Consider the following 23325-nt stretch of genomic DNA (forward strand, 5'->3'; position numbering starts at 1 on the left):
ATTTAACCATCATATTACAGTGGCTAATCTTTTGCCCTGAAATCTTTTCTGCTTGTGTGTGTTGTAAAAGTTGCCAGTGTACCTATTGTACTTGTAGCTAATGCCTTCAGCAGTGCTTAAAGCCTATTAAATTTTTGAAAATTAATTATACCCTCCAACTCAGTAAAAAGCTACTTCAAATTCTGTGCTCTATTAGAGTTGATTTTGCTGAATTGACTGTTTATAAGGTGACTGCTCTATTAGGATAACTATTTTGATCTGCTTGGGGCGCACGCATTGCAGTGCAACTTCCTGATAGCAACCTTTAATACATATCAAACTATAGGATTCTCACAACAGTGAAGCCAGCTATGATCTTAAACAAGTACACGGAACCCGGATATTAATAACTTTCCGGTAAATTAAGGTGGCAATTAATTAGAGTATTATGTTAGTGGTAGAGCTTCGCCTTCCAATCTATCTTTGATAAAATTCATCGTGGAAAATATGGTATATGTTAGTCGTAGTGGGCCTGTCTCTCGAAAGCTGTGGACAATTATAGGAGGGTTTAAATGGATCCTGATCCTCGGTAAGGAGTGAATTTAAATTACTGAGTTGCTGTATTAACTACACGACGAGCCATGTGTGGTGTATTGTATTGAATATAGACAATACATGTTGTCTACGGATAGATTAACACGTATACAGCGACATTTTATTTATATTGGGTGGTTGTATACTGCTATACGGACACAAGGAATTTATTATAAAGATTGTGCATGGAGTACTATTTTCTATGTGTACAGGTTTAGTATATCTACTAGTGTATATGGTGGTGATTGCACTTGAGAAAGATCTTGGTTCAGTGGAGCCAGTCTCAGTAAAATCTAAGATCCAGGCACAGTTACACTCGTACTTTGAGGCCAGGAGTCTGCCAAAGAGTCATTTTACTCCAGGATCTGCTGACCTAGACAGTCTGGTTAATTCAAGAATGTTTAAAGAGCAAAGCTCTAAGCTGGCATGGATTAAGAAGCGATTGCAATCGTATGTTGTATGTGCATGCATATGTTGTGTGTGTGTTTTTGTGTACTATATAGTTCATTTGTCTGTATACAGCATGAAAACTGGGTGGGAAGAAGCTGCCATTATACTGTCTGAGAGGCATCCTGAGCTCTTCAGTAGTCCTAAAAACATCCTACTGTTTCCTGGTCTGGTCAGTAAACTAATGGTGTTATACCCTGTAATACACATGATCTCCATCCTATAGCTGACTGAGTACAGTGCTTATGACTTTGCTAAGATGGCATTTAAGGTACATCGATTAACAGGTTATGCCTGTTTTACTTGTTTTGCAGGGCGGTTACCTTGGTGAACTAGTGCAGTGGAGTGATCTGATTGCAGTAAGTATGTGTTAAACTATAATGTGATTCCCACTGATTCAACAAGTATCATCTGGGTTTGAATTTTGATAAGGCGAATCCCACGCTAGTGACAAGTTCTTACAAATTTCAAAAGTATGATAGTATTGACATCCTCCTGGTCTACATGGAATTATGAATACAGTTGGCTGGTTTCTATTTATTAATTGCTTCCTATAAGTTGACCACAAATGCTAGGAGCTGTTGAAATCAACTGATTGAAGAACATTCTAGTTTCACTATGGTAAAATACAAATCTAAAATTACCTGTCTAATTCTCCTGTTCACTAAAGTATGGATTGTGTAGATATTGTAACTTGCAAGTATATTTGGTTCTACCACCTGGTCTAAGGTGTAAGTTTATAGTTAGCAGTGGTATATACTGGATACTTATGTTGGTGCCATTCTGCACTTTTAACCTAATTTCAGTGGTCTAAATTTTATGTTAAGACAAATGAGACTATGAACAAGTGGCTTGATTATCAGGTAACGAGAGTTAATAATAGTCTCTTGAGGTGTCTGGATTTCAGGAATCTAATTTGTGATTGACCATGTCAAATATGGTGTCCATACATCACTCTGGGTAAGGTACAATATATCTACATTTAGTCATACCGAGGTATTAACAAAGCCACAGTACTATATACTGAGGCCCAATACTGAACCGTGGTACCGAAATATCAAATATATCATAGTGGTTAATAGTAAAATACAAGGAATTAGATGTTGTGGCATCAAAATAAACTGTGTGTTTATTTACAGAAAGGGTAGCTGAGTGTAAATGTTTTTTTTGTCTTGCTACTTACTAAATACCATTCCTATTCTTGTTGTTCAGTATCCATTCAAGGACAGTATACCAACTATACTGAGTAAAGGTTTTTGGCAATACCACAGAGCCCTGCTCTGGGTATCCTTTATGAAGGGTTCCTCTCTATGTGACATTGTTGTATTTTATAATTGTTGTGTAGACACTGTACATGCTCGGACATGATGTGGTAATCTCTACCAGTATACCAAACCTCCGCAAGCAAGTAGCCGCAATAGGTAATGACTTTAATAGTGGTGTCCCGTTTGTTCACGTAGGCCTCCAAAGTGCATTGGTGATTTAGTGTTGCAGAATGTGTGCAATTTAGAGTGGTTACAATTTAGTGGTAGGAAGTGTGACAAATGTTTGAATAAAGAAAAAAATATTATGCTGTTGAAAATTTTGTTTTCCAAGAGTATTTTCGTAGTCATACACTTGTGCAGTATTTCTATATCTTAATTATTGATGTGGTACAATAGTAGGTATGTGTATATGAATCATGTTTTAATACTGTTAATACTTCTATTTGTAGAGCACCCCTTTGATGTTGTCATGACAGACTTCATTGGGTTGTGGGGTCTTAGAGATGCCGACCTGTTTGGATACTACAAGTGTAGGATTAGAGTATTGGACTCCTTTGGCACTGAACCATTGTGTGCGTGCATGTGTGTGTGTGTGTGTGTGTATGTGTGTGTGTGTGTGTGTGTATGTGTGTTCTGTGTATGCATGACATAATACAGCCAAGTGGCTAGAGCATCAGCCTGGTTACGCCAATTTGGTGTTTTTTCCACGAGCAAGAATCTTTATATTTTCATTGTTCCAGTCTACCACAGCTGTATATTAGGGACCTGGTGGCCTGGTGTCAACTGGGAAAGCAACCCACCCAGTTGTAACATCAATGGGTATCTGGTGTTTACTGGGAAAGCAAATGCCCAACTATCCTTGTCTTGCTTAGCAGTGTTGAAGTTGTTGTGGAACTTTGGGATCTCCATGAGACCTAAGTCCTGCCCCAGGAGGATTTGTCTGCAAGTGGTGCACAGGCATCCCAGTGCTGGTTTGCGGGCAGCAATAGCTGTACGTTTCGCATGGCTGCCATAGGAATAGAGCACACTGCACTTGGGATCCTGATTTTCCATCACTGATCACTCTCACTGTCATATTCCTTATGAGGCTTTATTGTTGACACTTATATGTACAGGTTTGTGTGATAGAACTTTGCAGTCATGCACACTAAGCAATATGGCTAATAATTTTTGAAAGCCTGAAAGCAAGGATCTATACTAAAATCTGTGATGGACATGTGTTTCTAGATGTACCATGTTGTTGTATATACTAAATCACGAGGACATCTTCTTCCAATAGCAAACTTCAGGACTAAGCAGTATATTCCTCCAGATAGTGGTGAACAGTTTGCCAACTGGAACTTTGAGGTAACAACATTTTAAGTACTCGCACACACCTTTGCTTTATCATGACTGCTATGTGCAAAGCTGAGATAATTATCCCAATTGTGTAACCCTTGGTTACTGCTTTTGGTGAGATTGAGGGTGGGGGGAGATAGTATCCAGAAATAAAGAGGTGGTAAACAAGACTCTATGATTAATAACTATTGAACTTTAGCCTTTCCTTGTGTGTTGCATTACAACTTGCTCTCTCGTGACAAAATTATTATAGGGACTGAGCTGGTCTCTGGCTTTGGCTATTTTGATGTGTAAAAATTCCCAAAATTGACACTCTGTTATACAAACCTTTCCCTGTACAGTTGCCATCAATTGGCTATTGGAGATCTGATGTTGTTAACCATTCTAAACTAGTAACACTTTACTGTATTGTGTGCAACTTTGTAGGACACACGTCAATTCTGGACCTTGTATCCTCACTCTCCAGACAACTCCTTTCTTGGGTTTGCTATGGAGAAGCCAGTAATGACATATACAGGAGAGAGAAAGAATCAAGCAGTTATTTATGGCAAGAAAGGTATCTTGCAAGTTTTAGTACATAATATATATAAACTGGTGTGGAGCATATGTGATATAAAACTGTGTGCATATTTTGTAGGACATGAACAAATATTAAACAAAAAAGTATTTCAACAAGTATTTTTTCTGTTTCTTAATTGCCTACATTCAGCCAAATATAAAAAAGAAACAAGTTTAGACTTTGTATCCAATATAATATAATATAGTGAAATAGTTGGTCATCTCTTAATCAATTTTGTACATTTCTTCTATGTACTGATGCTGTAAAGTAATACGTGTAGTAGTTGAGGTGTGAAAGTGTTACATTAAAGAATTGTACACTACGTACTTTAACGTGTCTTTATTAACCTGATTGTTGATGTGCTCGCATCCTTCTGTTATGTAGTAAGTGTTGTAGTCACTATGACAGAAGGATGTTGTAGTCACTATGACAGAAGGATGTTGTACTCCTATCTTGTAGTTTGTGTTCTATTAGTATCTATTACAGCATACTATGTTTATGGGATGGAGAAGTTCTTGGACACTGTTGGTGAGTACATGGAGATACATTCTACTTTCTCTGATGATGTTAGTAAGATACCAAACCATATAGTGAACCACGGTGAGTGTGTACACTGTATCCGTGTACACTGTATCCGTGTGTGTTATCATCTGTGTCTTTTTTTTATCCCATTCCCTGTGGCTGTTTCATAGGAGTACTGTCACAACCAGATCTAGCTCAGTAAGGAATATCATGCACACAGACACAGACACACACATACACACACACTGACACATGGATGGGCAGACACACATGCTCACATTTTTAAATCTTGTTCCTATAGCCTATTGCAATCATCAAAGCTGTTCATTGGCGTGGGTTTTCCTTTTGAAGGTATGAATGTCTCTCTTTAATATTGTAATGCTGTATCTGGAGCTTGAGGGACCGGATATTAACTTTTTGGTAGTCATGATCATATACCTTATAGAAGGAGAAAGGCAATGCATAAAAATAGGACAAGGTCCCAATGAGATGTAAAGTTAGAATCCAAGTCTCTGTTGCTAACTGAGACACTTTTCTCTAGTGAAGCATATGCAGTGCGTAGTGTCTTGGTGTGTACAAAAAAAAAATTGGAGTTAAAAAGTGCAGAAATTAAAAATAGTAAAACAGGCCCTACCGAGATTTGAACTTGGATTTCCAGATTCAGAGTCTGAAGTGCTAACCATTACACCATAGGACCCAGTACAGTGGGAGACTGTGATAAACAGATACTTGTAACATTAAGTGTCAATGTGTTTGTAGGTAACCTGTTCATTATAGAAGTTAAAGGTTAGCCATATTTCCTTCATGCCACCTTTGTTAATACAGCACAGAGGTGCATGGACATGTAGTTTTAATTTTAAGGGTGTCCTATTTTGAGAGGTTCCACTGTAACCTACATTCACATATCAAACAGTACGATGGTAATGTATATTAGAGATCATGAAGGTTTGGGCTTTTCTGGCAACTAAAACCAGCCTCACAATGCCTTCATGGTGCCTTGGCAGTATTGGTAAGGTGTAACCAAGCCCAAAAGTGTCTTCAGTGTGGCTTGAAACACTTCCAAAAAGTTGCTACAATTTTTATTCTTATTTTTAAAATTATATAGTAGAATTTTCTACTGACTGACGACTTCCTGACTGACTGACTGATGCCTTCAGACAAGCATAACTCAATAATGGCTAAGATTATTTTTTCACTGTTTGACATTGTTTCAGTCCGACTGGTGCTTTTGGCATACCACAGTATGTACAATGCATGCATTATGGACTTACCTGTGTCCCTCCTTTGTGTCTCGTTTATCTTTGTTAAATGTTCAAGGTGTTGATTTGCAGTAGCGCTGCATGTTGGCTTCCTTACGTTTGATGGAAATCATCCAAGTTTTCCGTTGCGACTGATTGATTGTAGAGGTCCTTCTCCTAGTGTTTCTTCATTTGTGTCACTGTTTAACAGGCTGGACACAGCTGAAAACAAAGTGTGATGGTCACATTGCTATTTCAGTAATTGATAGTTGGGGTGCGTGTTCAGATGAAAACAAAAAGCCTGCATCATTCTTTCCATTCTAATGCGGTATGCGTGAGGTCACCAGTCATAATAATGTTACAAAAAAAAGTAAACAAGCAAGTATAAGGAAGCCTTAAGAATTTTAAGTTTGATTAGGGATCATAGAAAAAAAGTAGTAAAACAAGGAAGTCGCCTACCACCTGAATGGACATTTTAATCCCTATGGGTATAGACTGAGGTAGAGATTAAATGTCCACTAGTATATCTTCAAGTGTAGGTGACCTCCCTTGTTTCACTACTTTTTCTTTCTATGATCGAACTTAAAATTCTTTATTTTTCCTTATACAGTGGAACCTCAGTTATCCAAACCCCTTGTGACCAGGAGTGGTCCATAAGTCTGAAAAGTTCGTATCTCTGAAACTGTGTATAAATAACCTTAAAATTACATAAAGAATTTTTTTTAAATACCAATATTTCAACTACCGTAGTAGAACAGTCACTACTCTAATAGAGCAGTCATTTCTGTAGTTCGGTTAACCAAGAATCTGAATAACTGGGGTCTGGATAACTGAGGTTCCACTGTACTTGTTTCAGACTATGATTCGTAAAATACAGTACATATTTTCTGTGTATCATCAGGACCTGGACCACTGGAAGCATTAGCCAATGGATGTGTCCACATTCAACCTCACTTTCCTTCACCCATCAGTAGAGCCAATAATGTAAGACCACACAGTGTTTGAGAGTATTGTGTGAACCCCACCCCTTTTGTTTACCGGCAGGCATTCTTTAGAAATAAGCCAACTGGACGCAACTTGACTTCACAGAATCCATACCTCGAGAAGTTTGTGGAAGAGCCTTATGTATGTATAGTGTATGGATATAGTGGAACCTCTCTACTGCCTGACAACTGAATTCCATCCTAAATTGTCCTTATTAGCGTAGTGTGTTGGATATCGGAGGTCTCAATGTGTATACACTGTTACATATGGGTCCATGGATAAGTAACTTGATTATCAAGATGTCTCCTTTTTGGTAATGTGTCCTGGTTTCAGGGGGTTTAGATGTGTGTGTACTGGGACTGAGTGAAAGTGTTTCTTTATGTCCTGAATTTGGAGGTGTGATTATGATTATGTTCAAGTAGGACCATGTACAAGTGTCGTGATTATCAAGATGACCACATTTCAGGATGCCTTTTTTGAGAGGTTCCACTGTATACAGTTTGTGTAAGAAGAGTCTAAAGTGATTAATTGTCACTTATATTGTTAGGTGTACACAGTTGATCTTAAAAATGAGACAGCTGTGAGAGCAGTGATCCGCAAGGTTCTTCTAATGAAGAATTTGTCATCCTACCTGCCCTTTGAGTTCACACAGAGGGGTATGCTGGAACGTATTGGCTTCTATGTACTGTACCAAGACTTCTGTGGTGGAGAAAACCTGGCCATAAACAAGAAAGGTTAGCCGCATGTGTATTATTTTGGGGTGATGAATTAAGTTTTGCTAAATGTAATAGTTCGTGTTCAAAAATAGTTAGGGTAGTGCTCTAAAGTGAAGTGTTTGTGTGGCCCAGGAGGCCAGCACGTCACACTGTGGGTATGTTGACAGTGACAACAATAATATGAGTTTTACACAAACATAGTTCAGTGCTGCTTTTACAAAATGAGACGATTAATGTCTTGCTTCCCTTTCTTCTTATCTTTTTGCACACTTTTAACACCTGCCGCAAAGCAGGCTGTAAAGGCAAATCTTGGTACCATTTTGGCTAGTGGAGTTATTAACGATTATTCACAAAAAATACATGAATATGTTGTCATGCCTACAGGGTAAAATGCTTATGGGAAGAAGCTGAAAATCGGTACATGGATAGGTTAACTATCAATCCTTTTGTGGCTTGGAAAATTCAAGTTATAGATCACAAAAATATGCATGAAAACTAATAGTGTATAACAAATAGTAATAATGCAATGTTGAGTTTTGATGAAAAAGATGACTGCTTGCCACTCCTATCAGGCAAACCACTTAGAGAAATCAGCCATAAACTGGAGATTAATCCTGCTAAAAGCCTTTCAGTGCTTTAGATGAATCTGATTTATAACTACTGAGTTATAATCCAAAACCCAACTACGTATGTACAGCAAACGTGCGATTGATAGTGTAGTCACCCTATTAGAACAGTCAGCTAAGAGTTCAGCTACATAGCAAGTCTCCCTGTAGAGGGTTCAGCTACGCTACCAGTCACCCTGTAGAGAGTATAGCTATGCTACCAGTGAGTTCAGCTGTGTTTGCTATGGAGAGTTCAGGTAGGTTGCAGCTACTTAAAAGTCACCCTGTATAGAGTTCAGCTACAAACAAGTCACCCTGTAGGGATTTCAGCTACATTACAAGTTAAGAGTTCAGCTAACATTTTAAGCCACCATGTAGAAAGCTCAGCTACAATACAAGTCATCCTGTAAAGAATTCTGCTACAAGAAAGTCACCCTTTAGAGTGTTCAGCTATATTGTAATTCTCTCTGTAGAGAGTTCGGCTAGGTTACAAGTCATCCTGTAGGGAATTCCAAGTCACATGCACCATGTAGAGAGGTTACGTGTCACTGTTTAGAGAGTTCAGTTGCAAACAAGTTGCCCAAGGTTACAAGTCACTCTGTAGAGAGCTGAGCTACAAACAAATCACCCTGTTAGAGAGTTCACATATGTAATACTCACTTGTGTGTTGTGCATCATGAGCTGTTTGTATTTTCTTCTGCAGCAACTGCCAGTTCTCATTTTGGTGTTCACAGTGCTCAGCAGGCGATTGATGGGGTCTCCACTAGTGAGACATGCTATTGGTCAGAGTCTTCTGTTAGTTCATGGTGGGAGCTGGACCTTGGAGTTGATATAGCCATCGACAAGATCAGAATAACTCACACTGTATGTTTGTGTGTGTTGTGTGTGTGTGTGTGCATGCGTGCATGCGTGCGTGTCACAGTGTGTGTGTCACAGTGTGTCACACAGTATGTGTTTAGTAGTAGACTTTAGTACATGTATAGTTATCCTATACCATTTGCTGACCATTTGCTGACTTTTATACAAGTATAATTACTTTAGTGTAGCGTCTGGTCCTATGGTGTAATGGTTAGCACTTCAGACTTTGAATCTGGAAATCCGAGTTCAAATCTCGGTAGGACCTTTTCTGTTTTCCTTTTTTAAAAAAGGAAACTGAATGTTTAGCAAGTTAACACAGAAAAGTTTGCTTGATTTGTGTAGATGTCCCATTCACCAACCAACTATCTCTTTCTTTCTCTCTCTGTGTCCTCTCTGAAAATTTAAATTGTAAGACCTTTGCCTGTGTTTGTTTAGTGTTAAGTACAAGGGTGCTGTGGTTGTTACATTGCTAAACCAGGTTTGCTTGAAAGCCTTAAAATGTCCCATTCACTTACTCTGTGCCTTGCTGTTTTCTTTTCTGGAACACTTAAGAACCTATTATTTTCTGGGATTTAATGGTTAACAACAGAAGTGATCACACACTTAAAGGTGGAAAATGTAATGCTCTTAAGTATGTGTCGAGTAGTAGCTATACATGTGCTGGGTCCTATGGTGTAATGGTTAGCACTTCAGACTCTGAATCTGGAAATCCGAGTTCAAGTCTCGGTAGGACCTTAGGTTTTTTCTTTTCTTTACTTTGTTTTTTTTTTTTCCTCTCTCTTTTTAAAGGTTTTGTTGTAAACTGGTTATCCAACGTAGTTACTGTAGTGTAATAGTGTGTAGTGTGTAGTGTGTACATGCACATGGGATTCCTGTGGTTGGCATACATCATACAGTTGTGTTGTGGCAGTTGCCATGTTATGTTAGCACCCTGTTCACTGTATGTTCCCATCCCATAATGCTTGTTCTGGCTTACTTGTTTCTACCATAAACATTTCCAGTATGGATATATTGCTGGCATAGACATTTCCAGCATTTAAAGTGCTTCAGAACATAGCCTTATGTAAAAGATGAACAAGGACTAGGTTCAACATTGGTTGCATTACAATTGTTAGTTTTGTTACTGAAATGTATTGTAGTTTACAAAGATTTTGTGTGTAGTTTGAGTGGATTGTGGCAAAGAGTTGGAATACATTTATTGTACCGTTTGAGGTCTCACTGCTGAACTCTCTTGGCAAGTTAGTTATCGTGTCAATTTTTTTTTTATTCTTATCAATTTGTTCATTTTGTTTTATGTTAGAACTGTCAATAGTAAAGTTTTTACCAGTGAAAGGTTAGTTTCATTGTTGGTTACTTGCTGAAGTCTCTTTACCACTGGTGTGTTACAGCTTGTTCTACTTATGGGAGGGAGTACACAGTCGAGCACGTTACATCCGCATTGATACCCTACAATATAGAAGTTAGTTTTAACTGTCAACATGATACACAGTTGAGCACATTACATCCGCATTGATACCCTACAATATAAAAGTTAGTTTTAACTGTCAACACGATGCAGCATTTTGGCAGAAAAGAGTGCTTATAAATTAAAGTCACTCTCCGATTAGCATTGCCTCAATAGATAATCGATAGGTCTCCGTTTTTTTATCAACTCTCTGCTAGTCCCTACTGTAATCATAGTATCAAATATTGCTCTGTAGTGATAAATACAGTAGAACCTCAGTTATCTCCAAATCCCTTGGGACCAGGGGTGGTCCATAAGTCTGAAAAGTCTATATCTCTGAAACTGTGTATAATAAAATAGCATTAAAAACATTGGTAAAAATATCAGTATTATTCAACTACCCAAATAGAACAGTTACTACTCTAATAGAGCAGCCATTTCTGTAGTTCAGTTAACCAAGAATCCGGATAACTGAGGTTCCACTGTAATGTAATTCCTATATAGCTAGATGTCAAGAGTTCTGCACATACTGGTCAGCAATGGCCAAAGCAGTTACCAATAATTATTGCAGTGTTAAACAAGTTGATGTTGTACTACTTCTGAAAACCAGGAACCATGCAGCTAGCTAATTAATTTGGAATTAACCAAATATGTAGCTATAATACATTGATTAATTAAATTAATGTAATTTTGTATACACGAAATTTTTGTAATTCTTCAATTATGTTGCTATGCATTGCTAAGGAAGCGTTTGTTAAACAAACTGTTTTTAATGACATGTTGCACACAGAAGTATCTTTTATTATAGTTTGACTTGTGTTTTTTTCTAACAAATTCTCTCAACAAAGCCTCAAAGCTGCTCCTCATTTCCGTTTGCATATGTAGGAGACACACCTACTTTTAACTCAAAGGGATAGGCTCATTCCTGGTAGTCTATGAGGCCTGCACTGTTGTTTTTTCAGTTGTTAAACACCTGTAAAACTTGAAGAGAAGGTAATTCACAAAGTCTTGAGGAGAGTCACCACACCCGCATTTCAGACTGCTGAAAAGAAACCATCTCAGAGCAAAGTTTACTTGTGCGGAAGTATAATACAGACTTCAGGTTGCTTTTACTTATGTGCAAGCTGCTTTTACCATTTAACGATTTTGCTCATGTGGGTGCGTACGGGCAAACATAGATAGGTAGGTACTAAAGGTGGACCGATGCCGATACCAGTGGTATCGGTATCGGATTGGTATCGGTAATACAAGGTACAGATACCACAGTAGACACTCACCACTTTTATTAAACCATCTCTAGCTAAGTTTCCAGTAGCTAATAACTTAGTTGAGCTAATCAGTAACTTAGTTGAGCTAACAAAGTAGCGAAACAAAACCTTTGTTACCCTTTTCCAAGTATTGCTGCAACTGCTCCGTGTGTATTCTAATATATTAGAGCACGTGAATCCTTTGTATTTAAATGGTAATGCAGTTGTTCCTCAAGAAATAAGTTTATGACTACTTGGCTTACTTTTTCATGAAAAGGTTTGGTTGAAAAGCTGTAACAAACATTGTACAATTATCGGCCGCCCACGCAATTAATTGCTTTATCAATAAGCATACAAGAAAACTATCCCAAATCAAGAAATTAGTAATCCACCATGATGTTTTATCATGTTTAGCTGTTATACAATGAATATTTTAAAACTTGATTGAACTGAGATCAATCAATTACTGTGATATTTTAATAGCTAGCTATGTATCACAACAATGAAATTTCTATAATAAACTTGTCTAGGCTTCAATGTATAGTATCGGTATCGGTATTGGTATCAGCAAATAATTTCAGTACAAATACTGGTATCGGAAATATCGGTAAAAAGTGGTATCGGTCCATCTCTAGTAGGTACACACACACACACGCACATGCACACACTTTTACGAAGAAACTTTCTGTAAACCAGGTGCACCCTCTGTCAGCTGTTGGGCATGCGCCTGGATTAAAATATTGGCAAGCAAAAGTTATAGCCATAGAATCCAAAGAAATATTATTTATACGTAGCACTATGTATGTAGTTGTGAGTTTTGCCATCATAAAGAAGCAGAAACTTTGTGTCAAGTTTTTATGTGACAAATATAAGTATGCATGCAACCACAGTAAAAATGAAAATGTAACGTTTAATGTTTGAGTTGAACAGTTGATGTGTTCCTTTTGTACATAATGTGGTTGTTGTTTCATGTTGTTATGTTCTTCCTTATAGCTCCACGTCATCTGGTGTTGTGTAATGTTGAAGTGTTTGGTATTAATGACACTCAGTCTGTGATGTGGCCACACCCTTCACTGCTCAACATCAGAAATGGTAATTCAGGCCAGTCATGTGTTGAAGCTTGTGCTGACCACCAAATGGTATGTGTGCACATATAAATGGATCCCTGTATAATGACGTTGTTATAAGGTCAATCAGTTTTGTAAGCCAGCTACATCAATTATTGTGTATCATATATGGCTGGCCAACCCACCAAATGTAATTTTACTATCTGAAAAAGTTTCATCATGAAGGTGAACAGACTAAAAGAATGGAATGTCTGATAGATTTTGATGCCAAGCTAAGCTCTTTTAAATTTGTAACGCTATAGTACGGTAGAACTACAAGCTTATCTTTCCGAACTGTTCAACTGTTTTGCGTCATTTTGCTTTCTACTTACTATAGATGCAGTACAGTGGTTATTACATGTGCATAAACAACTGTGAGATTAGTTTGTGTTGTTTTTATTTACTTGTAGGTGTGTGAACCTGGTTATTTTCCTTTACTCAATAATGCTAAGGTATGTAAGTGAATAATATTTAACCTTTTATTATAACTATGTATGTTATACTGTGCTCCAGGCTCTGTTTAACAGTTGCAATTGTAGTGATTTTAAGAAAATCAGTGACCAGTAAGTTCAGATTATCTGTCGTGCTGTTTGGGTTAGTAGTTTGTATGTTGTGTTTGCGACTGGTCAGTGTGGATATAAAAGTGTAGCTAGCAAGATGTCTAAATTTTCAGAATCTGTAAATTAAAATTTAACCGTTCTGTTCCCTGGACTATTACTTGCAGAAGTTCATGTGCAACTTTAGTTTAGTCATAAAACATTCTTAGCCAGACTGGTAACACATCATCAAGTATCCCATATATGGATTGAGTGTATTATGAACTATCTGTGGTTTTGCTTTAGAACACTTCTTATGCATCATACTGATTTAAGAAGCAAGTACTATCACACTTCTTATAAATGTGACAAAAGGATTGCCGTTATCAGTGTAACACAACTATGGAATCATATTGAATGTTTTATTATGAATCATATAACAACAACATGTAGTGTCCTTTGGCAGTGCTTAAAATGTATCAAATTGTGGTTTGTGGTGACCAAAGCCTATAGTTTATTCACAAGCTTAGTAACTACTATATACTACCAAATTGAGAAGAAAACATGTCATTGTGTTGCGACTAAGAAATTGGCGAGGTGTGTCAGACTTGGGGTTAAATACTAATACTCTAATACTATGAAATAGAAATACAATTGCAAATACTTCTCTAATAACAGTATTTGAATACAGATACTGTAGAAGTATTTAAATACAATTTAAGTACTTCGGTATAAGCGACTCGACCACTATATTATTTATTGCCAAGCACCTTAGTGCCGAGTATTGTGCACGGAAAAGGTTGTTGTGCAATCCAATGCACAATGGATCTTTGGAGCCCTGGACATGCGTATCACCTAGTATTGTAGTTTTTTTGACTTTCTGTATATTTATTGCCGAGCAAGTTATCTTGCAGGTTTAAAATTTTTATATGTTATCATAGAGTATGGTAGTGCTATATATTAGGGATCGTGAAAGTTTGGGTTTTTCTGGCCAAAAATATTACCCAAAAACCAGCTTCACAATACCATCCTGGTGCATTGGCAGTATTGGTTAGGTATAACCAAGCCCAAAACTTCTTTTAGTATGACCCTAAATGCTTCCACAGAATTTAAAAAAAAATTATTGTATGAAATTTTCTACTGACAAACTGCCTGCTTGCCTGTTTGCATGAGGCTTTCAGACATGTCAAATTTCCCTGTACATCATTGTTGTTTACACTGTAAAGTTTAAATAAATAAATAAACAAGCGTAACTCGATAATGACTAAGGCTACAGGCTTGATTTTTTCTCTGTTCAATGTTGCTTCGTCCTGACATGTGCCTTTAGGCATACCGCAGTATGTACAATACACACATCATGGACTTACCTTTGTTCTCCTTTGTATCCCATTTTTTTGCTGGACAGCTGAAGGTGTGTATTCGCAGTAGCGTGATGCATGGCTTCCCATTCGTGAACAGAAATCGTCTGTATTTTCCTTGGTGACTGGATTGATTGCAGAGGTGCTTCTAATACTGTTCTTCATTTGTATAGCACTATACATAGTGGGCTGAACATAACTGAAATCAAAGCAGAATAGCCACTTCACTTTTGTGTCAGTAGTTGATAGCAGGAGTGCACGTTTAGATGAAAACATTAACTCTGGTGCTATCCTTTCTTTTGGTGCAGTATGCACGGGTTTACCAATCATAACAATGTTATAACAAAAAAATAAAAATTAGGAATTTTAAGTTGGATTAGAGATCATAGAAGAGAAACAAGGGAGGTGCCTACACCTGCATATATATATACTAGTGAACGTTTAATCTCTAATTCATAAATGGCTCAGACCACGAAGTGGTTGCCAGCTATTTGGAATTATATGAAGAGGGTGAAGTCGAGCATATCAATGGTGTTTGGCCAGTTTTCTCTTTGAACAGCTATCTTTGCAGCTCTAATTGCTGCACACTCCGGTGCAGTATAAAAGGAAACCCACAATCGATCCCACTCGGCCTTTGAGTAGCTTGAACACACCATAACCGGGTGGGAGGGTGGGACCATTGATATGCTCGACTTCACCCTCTTCATATAATTCCAAATAGCTGGCAACCACTTCGTGGTCTGAGCCATTTATGAATTATATTTCAGAGGGCTCAGTCTCACATATCAATGGTGTTGTTTGTAGCTTGAGAGTACCGCTCTCCCATAGACTGAGTCCTCTGAAGGTTTGTGATAAAACCTTTGGAATACTGACTCTGAGGACCAGTTGGCTGCTTTCAGGATGTCATTTGTGGTCATGCCCATATTAGCAGCTTTGGAGGATGAAGCCCTTCTAACAGAGTGGGCATTGAAAATGGATGTGTCAATACCAGATAACTCAAGGAAGGATTTGAGCCAACGAGCAACTGTGCTTGAAGATATTGGATGATTTGGCTTTATGATTGCCAATAGTAGTCGTGTTTCTTTCCCACGGAATGGTTGGGTCCTTGCTTCATATGCCTTTAGGGTAACCACTGGGCATAGCTTGGAGTTATCGGGTAGGGATGGGAAGAAGAAGGTTGCAATCTGCGAACCTTGTCTGGATTGTTTTGTTAGGGATTGAGGGTAAAAGCAGACTCCGTCTGACTTGTACACTCGGTGTGAAATACTGAGTTGTGATAAGTCTGCGGAACGTGACGGTCGTGTGAGTGCTAGCAGCATGGTGAGTTTGAAAGACAGCAACTTTAAGGAGATGTTTTGGTTGTCTCCCAGGGACTCTATATAGTTAAGCACCAACTGTACATTCCATGTAGTTGTGTAGCGAGGTAATGGAGGCCTTGCATGGAATATACCCTTTATTAGTCTTGTTATGAGTGGGTGTTGGCCTACGTTGAAGCCATCTACTTTCTCATGCACCGATGAGATTGATGACCTGTAGGCATTAATTGAGCTATATTGATAACCATCTTTATATAGGTAGGCTAGGAAGTTTACCACATTTCTTATAGGTCCTGAAAAGGGATCATATTTCCGTTGAGAGCACCAGCTATGCCATTTCCCAAACAATGAGTCGTATGTCTTGTTTGTCTTGGCTCTCCATGAGCCAAGTAGGAGCGTTGTAGCATCCTCTGAAAGTTGTTGATCTCTGTATCTCTCCCTGAGATATGCCATACGGCCAGATGAGGCATGGTTAGGGTTGGGTTCAGGCTGGATGTCAGTTCTATCCCCGCAGGCATTCGTCTGGGGTAGTCTATTAACATTCTGAGGAGTACTGGAAACCAGGGTTGTCCCCTCCACACTGGAGCCACAAGAACTATCTGAGCCTGATCTCTCTGAACTTGTGCGAGTACTCTGCCTATGAGGTTCCAAGGAGGGTTGGCATAGCCTTTCAGGTCTGTCCAGGTCTGGAGAAATGCATCTGTTGACAGTGCATAGGGATCTGGCCGCCAGCTGAAGTAGTGTGGGCACTGGGTTGTTAGTCTTGTGGCAAACAGGTCTATCTCCAGTGGGCCAAAGGTGTGATCTATCATCTGGAATATGACTGGGTTCAATTTCCAGTCTGTTCTGTCCTTTCGAGACCGAGACTCTGCGTCGGCTGTTGTATTCTGAGCACCTGGGAGGTGTTGTGCTGTGATGAGTATGTTTCGTTCTAAACACCACATCCATAGGTCCTTTGTCAAGGTCACGAGCTCCCTTGATGCGGTTCCCCCCAGGTGATTGATATAAGCTACTGCTGTGGTATTGTCGATCCTTAGAAGGATCGATAGGCCTGTCTTGTTCTTGGCGAATGTTTTCACTGCCAGTGTTGCTGCCAGCAGTTCTAGGCAGTTGATGTGGAACGTGCGTTCCTGAGTCGACCACGAGCCCCCTGTTCTTTGGTGGTTGCAGCATGCTCCCCAGCCCTGTAGGGATGCGTCTGAGTCTATGGTCAGGTCCACTTCCCTCTTGAGAAGTGTCTTGCCATTCCAGTTGCACATATTGTGGTTCCACCACTCCAATTCTTGTAGGCACTCCTGGGTGAGAGTGATTTGTGTTTCGTAGCATTGCGAGTGTCTCTCCAGAGTGTTGGAGAGAGTCATTTGTAGCTGGCGACAGAAGAGGGGAGCTGGGGGGATGACGCTGTTTGTCGCGTTCATCATGCCCAGTAAGCGTGCTAGCGCACGAGCTGACGTTGTTTCTGTCTGTGCCAGTTTTCGAGCCTCCGCTCGTATTTGTTTCATTTTTATGAGGGGTAGTCGTAGCTCCATTGCTATGGAGTCTACTGTGAGGCCTAAGAACTCCATGGACTGTGCTGGGGTAAGGACAGATTTCTTCTGGTTTATTATGAACCCCAAGTTTTCTAAGAGATGTACTGTCCCGGTGAGGTGATCTACAAGTGATTCTTTCGACTCCGCGAGTAGAAGTATGTCATCCATGTATGCTATCAACCTCACACCCTTCTGCCGCAGTAGTGCTAGAGCAGGTTTCAGAGTTTTGGTAAATACCCAGGGGGCTGAGCTCAGCCCGAAAGGGAGGCATGTGAATTGATAGGCTTTCTCTTGGAACGTAAACTTGAGGTATTGCCTGTGGTGGGCATGAATGGGTATTGTGAAGAAGGCATCCTTCAGGTCTACTTTGGCCAGCCAATCCCCGGGCTGCAGCAGATCTTTCAGGTTGTGAATGCCCTCCATCTTGAAGTGTTGCTTCTGAACAAACTGGTTCAGAGCTTTGAGGTTTATAACAGGTCTTTGACCCTTGTCCTTCTTGGGGACTAGAAATAGATTGGAATAGAACCCTTTTGATGGGTGTATTTGCTCTATAGCCCCTTTCTGAACCATCTCTGCAACTTCCTCTCTGATCAGATGTAGTTGCTCTGTTGACAAGTGTGGGGGGTTGGGTACCAACACTTGCCATGGTTCGGATAGCAGATCTATCCGATAGCCTTGCACTGTATCCAGGACCCACCGGTCCTGGGTAATGATCTGCCAGTTCTGCAGATAGTGTCTTAGTCTGCCAGCTAGGGGTACCATGGTAATATGAAGGTGTTCCACACCCTGACATGCAATGTGATTCACTAACATACATTCCTGAATTTTTATCACATTGTTCAAATTGTCTGTATGTACAGTCAGTGAGTTCATTTGTGCCACTGGGGCTTTTGTTGGTGGGTGCTCCGTCCCGGTGGGCCTGAGTAGTTCCCTCTCCGGGGGTTCTGGCCTCTTCCTTGTCTTGGATTGTACCCACCCCCCCTGCCATTGGGGGGGAAGGTCCGAAAAAACTGTGCAGAAGGCTTAGGATCCCTCACCGAGGAACGCATGGCCTTGACTTGGTCAATCAGGTCCTTGAATTTCTGTGCAAATTCTGGACCAAATAAGAATGGGGCTGCCTCCTTGAAATTTTTGTCTTCGTCTAGTAGTGGTAGGAGAGTCTTGTTCATGCCAGTGATTATTCTGGTTCTTCTGAAGTGGGACATTTGAGTGCTGGCATTCCCCACTAGTTCAATGGCTGCAGTTGCAGTGTTAACAGCCTGTTTGTGGCTGACTGTCTCGCCCTTTGCATTGGCTTCCACAATTGAGGTGAGTGGGGCCACAGCATCAAGGACAAAGGATTGAAGCCTTTGGATCTGGCAATCGAAGGTTTTGGCTTGTGAAGATATTTCTGGTCTCATAAACCCATCCAGTTTTGGTGTCTTGGTCGCCTCAACTTTTGGTAGGCTGTAGGTGTTCCTGGATTTGAGGCGTTTGTCATTCTTTGCCCTCATGGAACACTTGTCTTTCAGCAAGGTATGGGTTTCACTAGTGACTTCTGCTATCCTGGTTCCAGGGGTTGGTGTGTCCAGGTCAGAGGGGTAGTCAAAATCTACTGTCTCATCATAATCAGGGTAGTCCGGGATGTCTTCCCAGTTCCGGTGTTGCTGCCTGGGATGGTTTCTGTCTGTTCTACTTCTGGAGTGGGAACTATCCCTGTCGCGTTGGTGGGAATGACTAGGCGTGGAGTTCCTGCTCCTGGGGTGCCTTGGTGATGCCCCACTCCGGGGGTCGTGGTTCAGTGGGTTGTCGTCGCCTGGTGTTCCACTCCGTGGATGGTGGTGAGTTTCGCAGTGAGGTGTCACGCTCCGATGACCACGTGGTGTTCTACCCCGAGAACTGCGTGGTGTTCCACTCCGGGAACGGCGTGTTCTACTCCGAGAACGGCTTGGTGTTCTGTCCCGGGAACTACTGCCTGATTCTGAGCCACTACTTGACCGGCGTCGTCTCCGGTGGTGGCGGCGGGATTTCTTCTTATGTTTATGCCGTTTGGATCTAGATTTAATAGCATTGACGTCCTCCTGGAGGGTATCGAACTTCTGGGTTAGTTGTTGAAACATTTCGGCTAGTTCTGCCATCTTGATCGAAGACCGTGATTCGAGCTGCAACACGTGTTCTAGCTAAGAAAAAGGCCGAGTGGGATCGATTGTGGGTTTCCTTTTATACTGCACCGGAGTGTGCAGCAATTAGAGCTGCAAAGATAGCTGTTCAAAGAGAAAACTGGCCAAACACCATTGATATGTGAGACCGAGCCCTCTGAAATATAATTCAGTCATGGGTATAGATTGAAGTAGGTATTGTTAAATGATCACTAGCAGGTGTAGGCAACCTCCCTTGTTTCCCTACTTTTTTTCTATGATTCCTAATCCAACTTAAAATTCTTAATTTTTCCTTATAATGTAAGGTGTTGTGCAATGAATTTGATGATGTAATGTGGCAAGGGTTGTTGCACAATCCACTACTCGATGGCCAGTCATTGTTACAAAAACAGAAATCTGCTGATGGTTTGTGGTAAGTTTGAACACCAGCCTACTTGTGCTTGTCATCTATGAAGTGCAAAATGTATGATAAGGTTCAGCTTTATCACAAATGAAAGCGAGTATAATACAGTATTAGTAACAAACTAGAGAGAGAGTTTTTTTTTTTATATTACTTGTTACATCATGCTCCCTTTTGAAGTATTCCCTGCTTCCTACAATCGGATATAGTTATCATATCGGCTAGGTGGTTGATGTTCCCTGCTGGGATATCTCCTTGATAAAGTCTTATTGTAGTTGCATCTGCTCAGTAGCTGATGTGTACGTTCAATCACTGTTCTTACTACCAACACATCAAAATTACACAAATTAGTTTCCAACACATAAGTATTAGTATTAATAGTGTGCCACCTCACTTGTGCTGATATTTCCAGCTCACTAAAAACTGGGAATTCTGACATTATCTGAAAACACATGACCAGACTCTTTTGAAGATCTCCTTACATCAGAATGGAGGTACTCCACCACAAACATTTTCCATCCGAGGAACAACCTTCCTCACATCAGCATCTACCAAATCCAGGCTGGTCCTCAGATGTACTGGCGTGTACTGTTTCATATCTGAGTCTAAATTTCCAGTCCATGTTTTTGACTTTGGCACTTCATGTTGATAACATGACCAGCACCTGTAATAACATGACCAGCACCTGTAATAACATGACCAGCACTTGTAATGACATGACCAGCAACTGTAATTAAATGACATTGTTGTGAAAGATCAGCAGTACATTTAGACAATATGTCCAATCCCAGGATAACATTAAGACAACAACAAATTTCTCATCCTCAAGATTCAGTGTCACTGTGGCAGATCCAAACACATGTAATTGAGTTCTAACCAATCTGCTCTGAGACCTATCTATTCGGGCCATTAACTGTGCCATCATGTCCATAAGAGCACATTTCTTTGACTCCACCTGTACCAGTGCAACAACTGTCCCACTCTGAGTTGGATCTTACCAAAATAAGATTCACATTCTAAGGGTAGCACCAGCAGCAGCCTCAATTATTTTGCAGCCACTTGTTATAAATAAGGTGTTACGAATAAGGTTCAGCTTTATTATCAAATCACATTCAAATATAATACATTTTTACCATTCTTATTACTTTTTCATAAACTTCAAAGTTAAAATTATGCAGATGTAGCCAGACTTCCAGTGAAGGTAGGGTACACCTTGTCATCAACTCCACCAGATGCAATTATAAATACACAAGATATACTCACTGTGGACTCTTCACATGTTTGTATGTAAAGCTTGTTAAAGTGCATGGTTGTGCCTAACTGGTTAACACTGTTTTTGTGGCTTTCTGGCACTACAACTTAACGCTTTTGCACAATCAGCATTCCATTATTATTCACTCTTTACCACAATTCATTCTTGATCCAATCAACTGCTGGCAACCCTTATGTATTTGTACTGTATCGGCTCACTATTTGCAAGTTATTGGTCAACATAGCAAGCATTAAATTTAGACCAGATGGTCTTTTACGTCTTTACCTAGAAGGCTTCACTGAGCACCGTAGCATTATCCCCCTAGCTTGATAAAATCGTGAAGTGTAGTCTCACTTAGTTTCCCTCCATCTGGCTTGTACTTAAACTTATGATCACATAATGCTGGGCATAAAATTAAAGATTTAGTTAAGCATTGGCTTTTAATTGGTTAGCCACTGTTTATGCAAAATGACAGCCAGGACAGCTGCAGACAGTAGTCATTTTCTTATTTACTTCTTGCACTGTCATAAAAAAATAATTTTTTTAAAAAGCTAGTATTTTGAGAGATTGTTGGTTTCGATCACATTGACTGAATTGCAAGATTTACTGATGATGGTGACTGGAAAGCTAATGGTGGGGCACAAGTCCCAGTGGGTAGCTACACATGTGATTTGTGTTTTAATTTTGCTGCTGTTGTGCAAGAAGTCTGATACGTATTAGAACTCTGTATCGGGTCCATGTTTGGCTGACCTTTTGTGGTTATACATACATATTGGTCACATGATAGAATCATTGGAATTCCCCATCAAATGTTCATCTAACCAATAAACCTACCACATAACCTAAATTGGACATGAACAAGTTGCCCACATGACGTGACAGCTGCTAGGATATACACAGTGTAATTTATCACTGTTCAAACTGCTTCATTTTTTTACCATCAGACTTATCCATGTATGTAATCTGTTTCTACTCGTAGAATGAACAGCTAAGATTAGTTTGGCTAGTTTTAACCACTTATCATCATGCACTTGATCAACTGTGCTGTCAGTGGGTTTATTTTAATAAAAAAATATTACAAATATATTCCATAACATACTACAGAACCCTTGCTATATTGTATGAAAACTACAGCACACTTCAAGCTATTGTTAAACTGTAACTGTATGTTGGTTGTTGTATGCAAAAAAGCTACCAATGTGTTCTCTCATTTTTTTTTTAGCTTATATGGACTGTATATTTTGTGTTTTAGGTATTTGGACATGTTACCAGCAGTGTTGACACAGAGGGACAAGACTTACGGGTATCCAGCAGGAATGTGTCTAGCTACAGACATTTCATTACTTCTCAGTTGTGTTGGTAAAAGAACTGGTTACCAGAGACTCTGCCCTTGTAGACATTATCGGAATGATCAAGTAGCCCTACCTTTAGAACATTGGTAGCTAATATTGCTCAATTTTCTTTTTAAATATACATGTATATATTTTAGTCTGCCATAAAATTATATTCATTTACAAACAAACTATACGAGCATGACGGTTGCATACTTTTGATTTTCTGTCTGTTTGAACATTGCATACTGTGTATTGCATTAATCATATGATAAATGTATAGTACACAATATGCAGTGTTCAAACAGACAGAAAATTTGTGGTCCTTTTTTAGCAGCTAGAAAGTATTTTAATGAGGACACCTTGTGTAATTAATTTGTGACCATATTCCAGCTTATTACCTGCACAAAAAAATGTGCCTAAGACAGGGCATCAGACACTTGTACACCCACACAACGATTGCTAGCACAGCTTTAGGCACTATGAAGTTAGCTATACAACACTATGTATATGTAAACTGAAATCGCCATACCTCCTAGCAAAGCACATTTTGTGCATTGTAT

General features: G+C 39.6%; 1 protein-coding gene and 3 non-coding genes across 5 annotated transcripts; 3 read left to right on the forward strand and 1 right to left on the reverse strand.

Annotated features, from left to right (window-relative positions):
- Positions 1-405: 405 nt before the first annotated feature.
- On the forward strand, positions 406-22953 carry LOC136250394 (alpha-1,6-mannosylglycoprotein 6-beta-N-acetylglucosaminyltransferase B-like). 2 transcript variants are annotated; one of them, XM_066042595.1, is made up of 23 exons: positions 406-568; positions 786-1023; positions 1096-1192; positions 1247-1291; positions 1335-1379; positions 2366-2441; positions 2735-2857; positions 3565-3632; positions 4050-4179; positions 4669-4782; positions 4875-4902; positions 5006-5055; positions 6844-6926; positions 6987-7067; positions 7474-7660; positions 8951-9111; positions 10267-10343; positions 10406-10438; positions 10494-10564; positions 12790-12935; positions 13313-13354; positions 13416-13465; positions 22654-22953. In XM_066042595.1, exons 1-23 carry the CDS (start codon positions 487-489, stop codon positions 22871-22873), a joined length of 2247 nt encoding a protein of 748 aa, XP_065898667.1. In that variant the 5' UTR covers positions 406-486; the 3' UTR covers positions 22874-22953. The 2 variants fall into 2 exon arrangements, with proteins under 2 accessions (XP_065898667.1, XP_065898668.1); XM_066042596.1 differs by having other exon boundaries at positions 22684-22953.
- Positions 5330-5401, reverse strand: Trnaq-cug (transfer RNA glutamine (anticodon CUG)). Its single transcript has one exon. It is a non-coding gene; the product is annotated as a tRNA-Gln (tRNA).
- Positions 9299-9370, forward strand: Trnaq-uug (transfer RNA glutamine (anticodon UUG)). Its single transcript has one exon. It is a non-coding gene; the product is annotated as a tRNA-Gln (tRNA).
- On the forward strand, positions 9769-9840 carry Trnaq-cug (transfer RNA glutamine (anticodon CUG)). Its single transcript has one exon. It is a non-coding gene; the product is annotated as a tRNA-Gln (tRNA).
- Positions 22954-23325: the final 372 nt, after the last annotated feature.

The sequence above is a fragment of the Dysidea avara genome, chromosome 3 (assembly GCF_963678975.1).
Source record: "Dysidea avara chromosome 3, odDysAvar1.4, whole genome shotgun sequence".
NCBI classification, from domain to species: Eukaryota; Metazoa; Porifera; class Demospongiae; order Dictyoceratida; family Dysideidae; genus Dysidea; species Dysidea avara.

Bases quoted from the DNA above. Each gene is read 5' to 3' on its own strand.
- LOC136250394 (XM_066042595.1), top strand. From the start codon at position 487: ATGGTATATGTTAGTCGTAGTGGGCCTGTCTCTCGAAAGCTGTGGACA. The intron at 1,292-1,334 runs GTACATCGATTA...CTTGTTTTGCAG, and splicing joins TTGCTAAGATGGCATTTAAG to GGCGGTTACCTTGGTGAACT. The intron at 4,783-4,874 runs GTGAGTGTGTAC...GCTGTTTCATAG, and splicing joins AAACCATATAGTGAACCACG to GAGTACTGTCACAACCAGAT.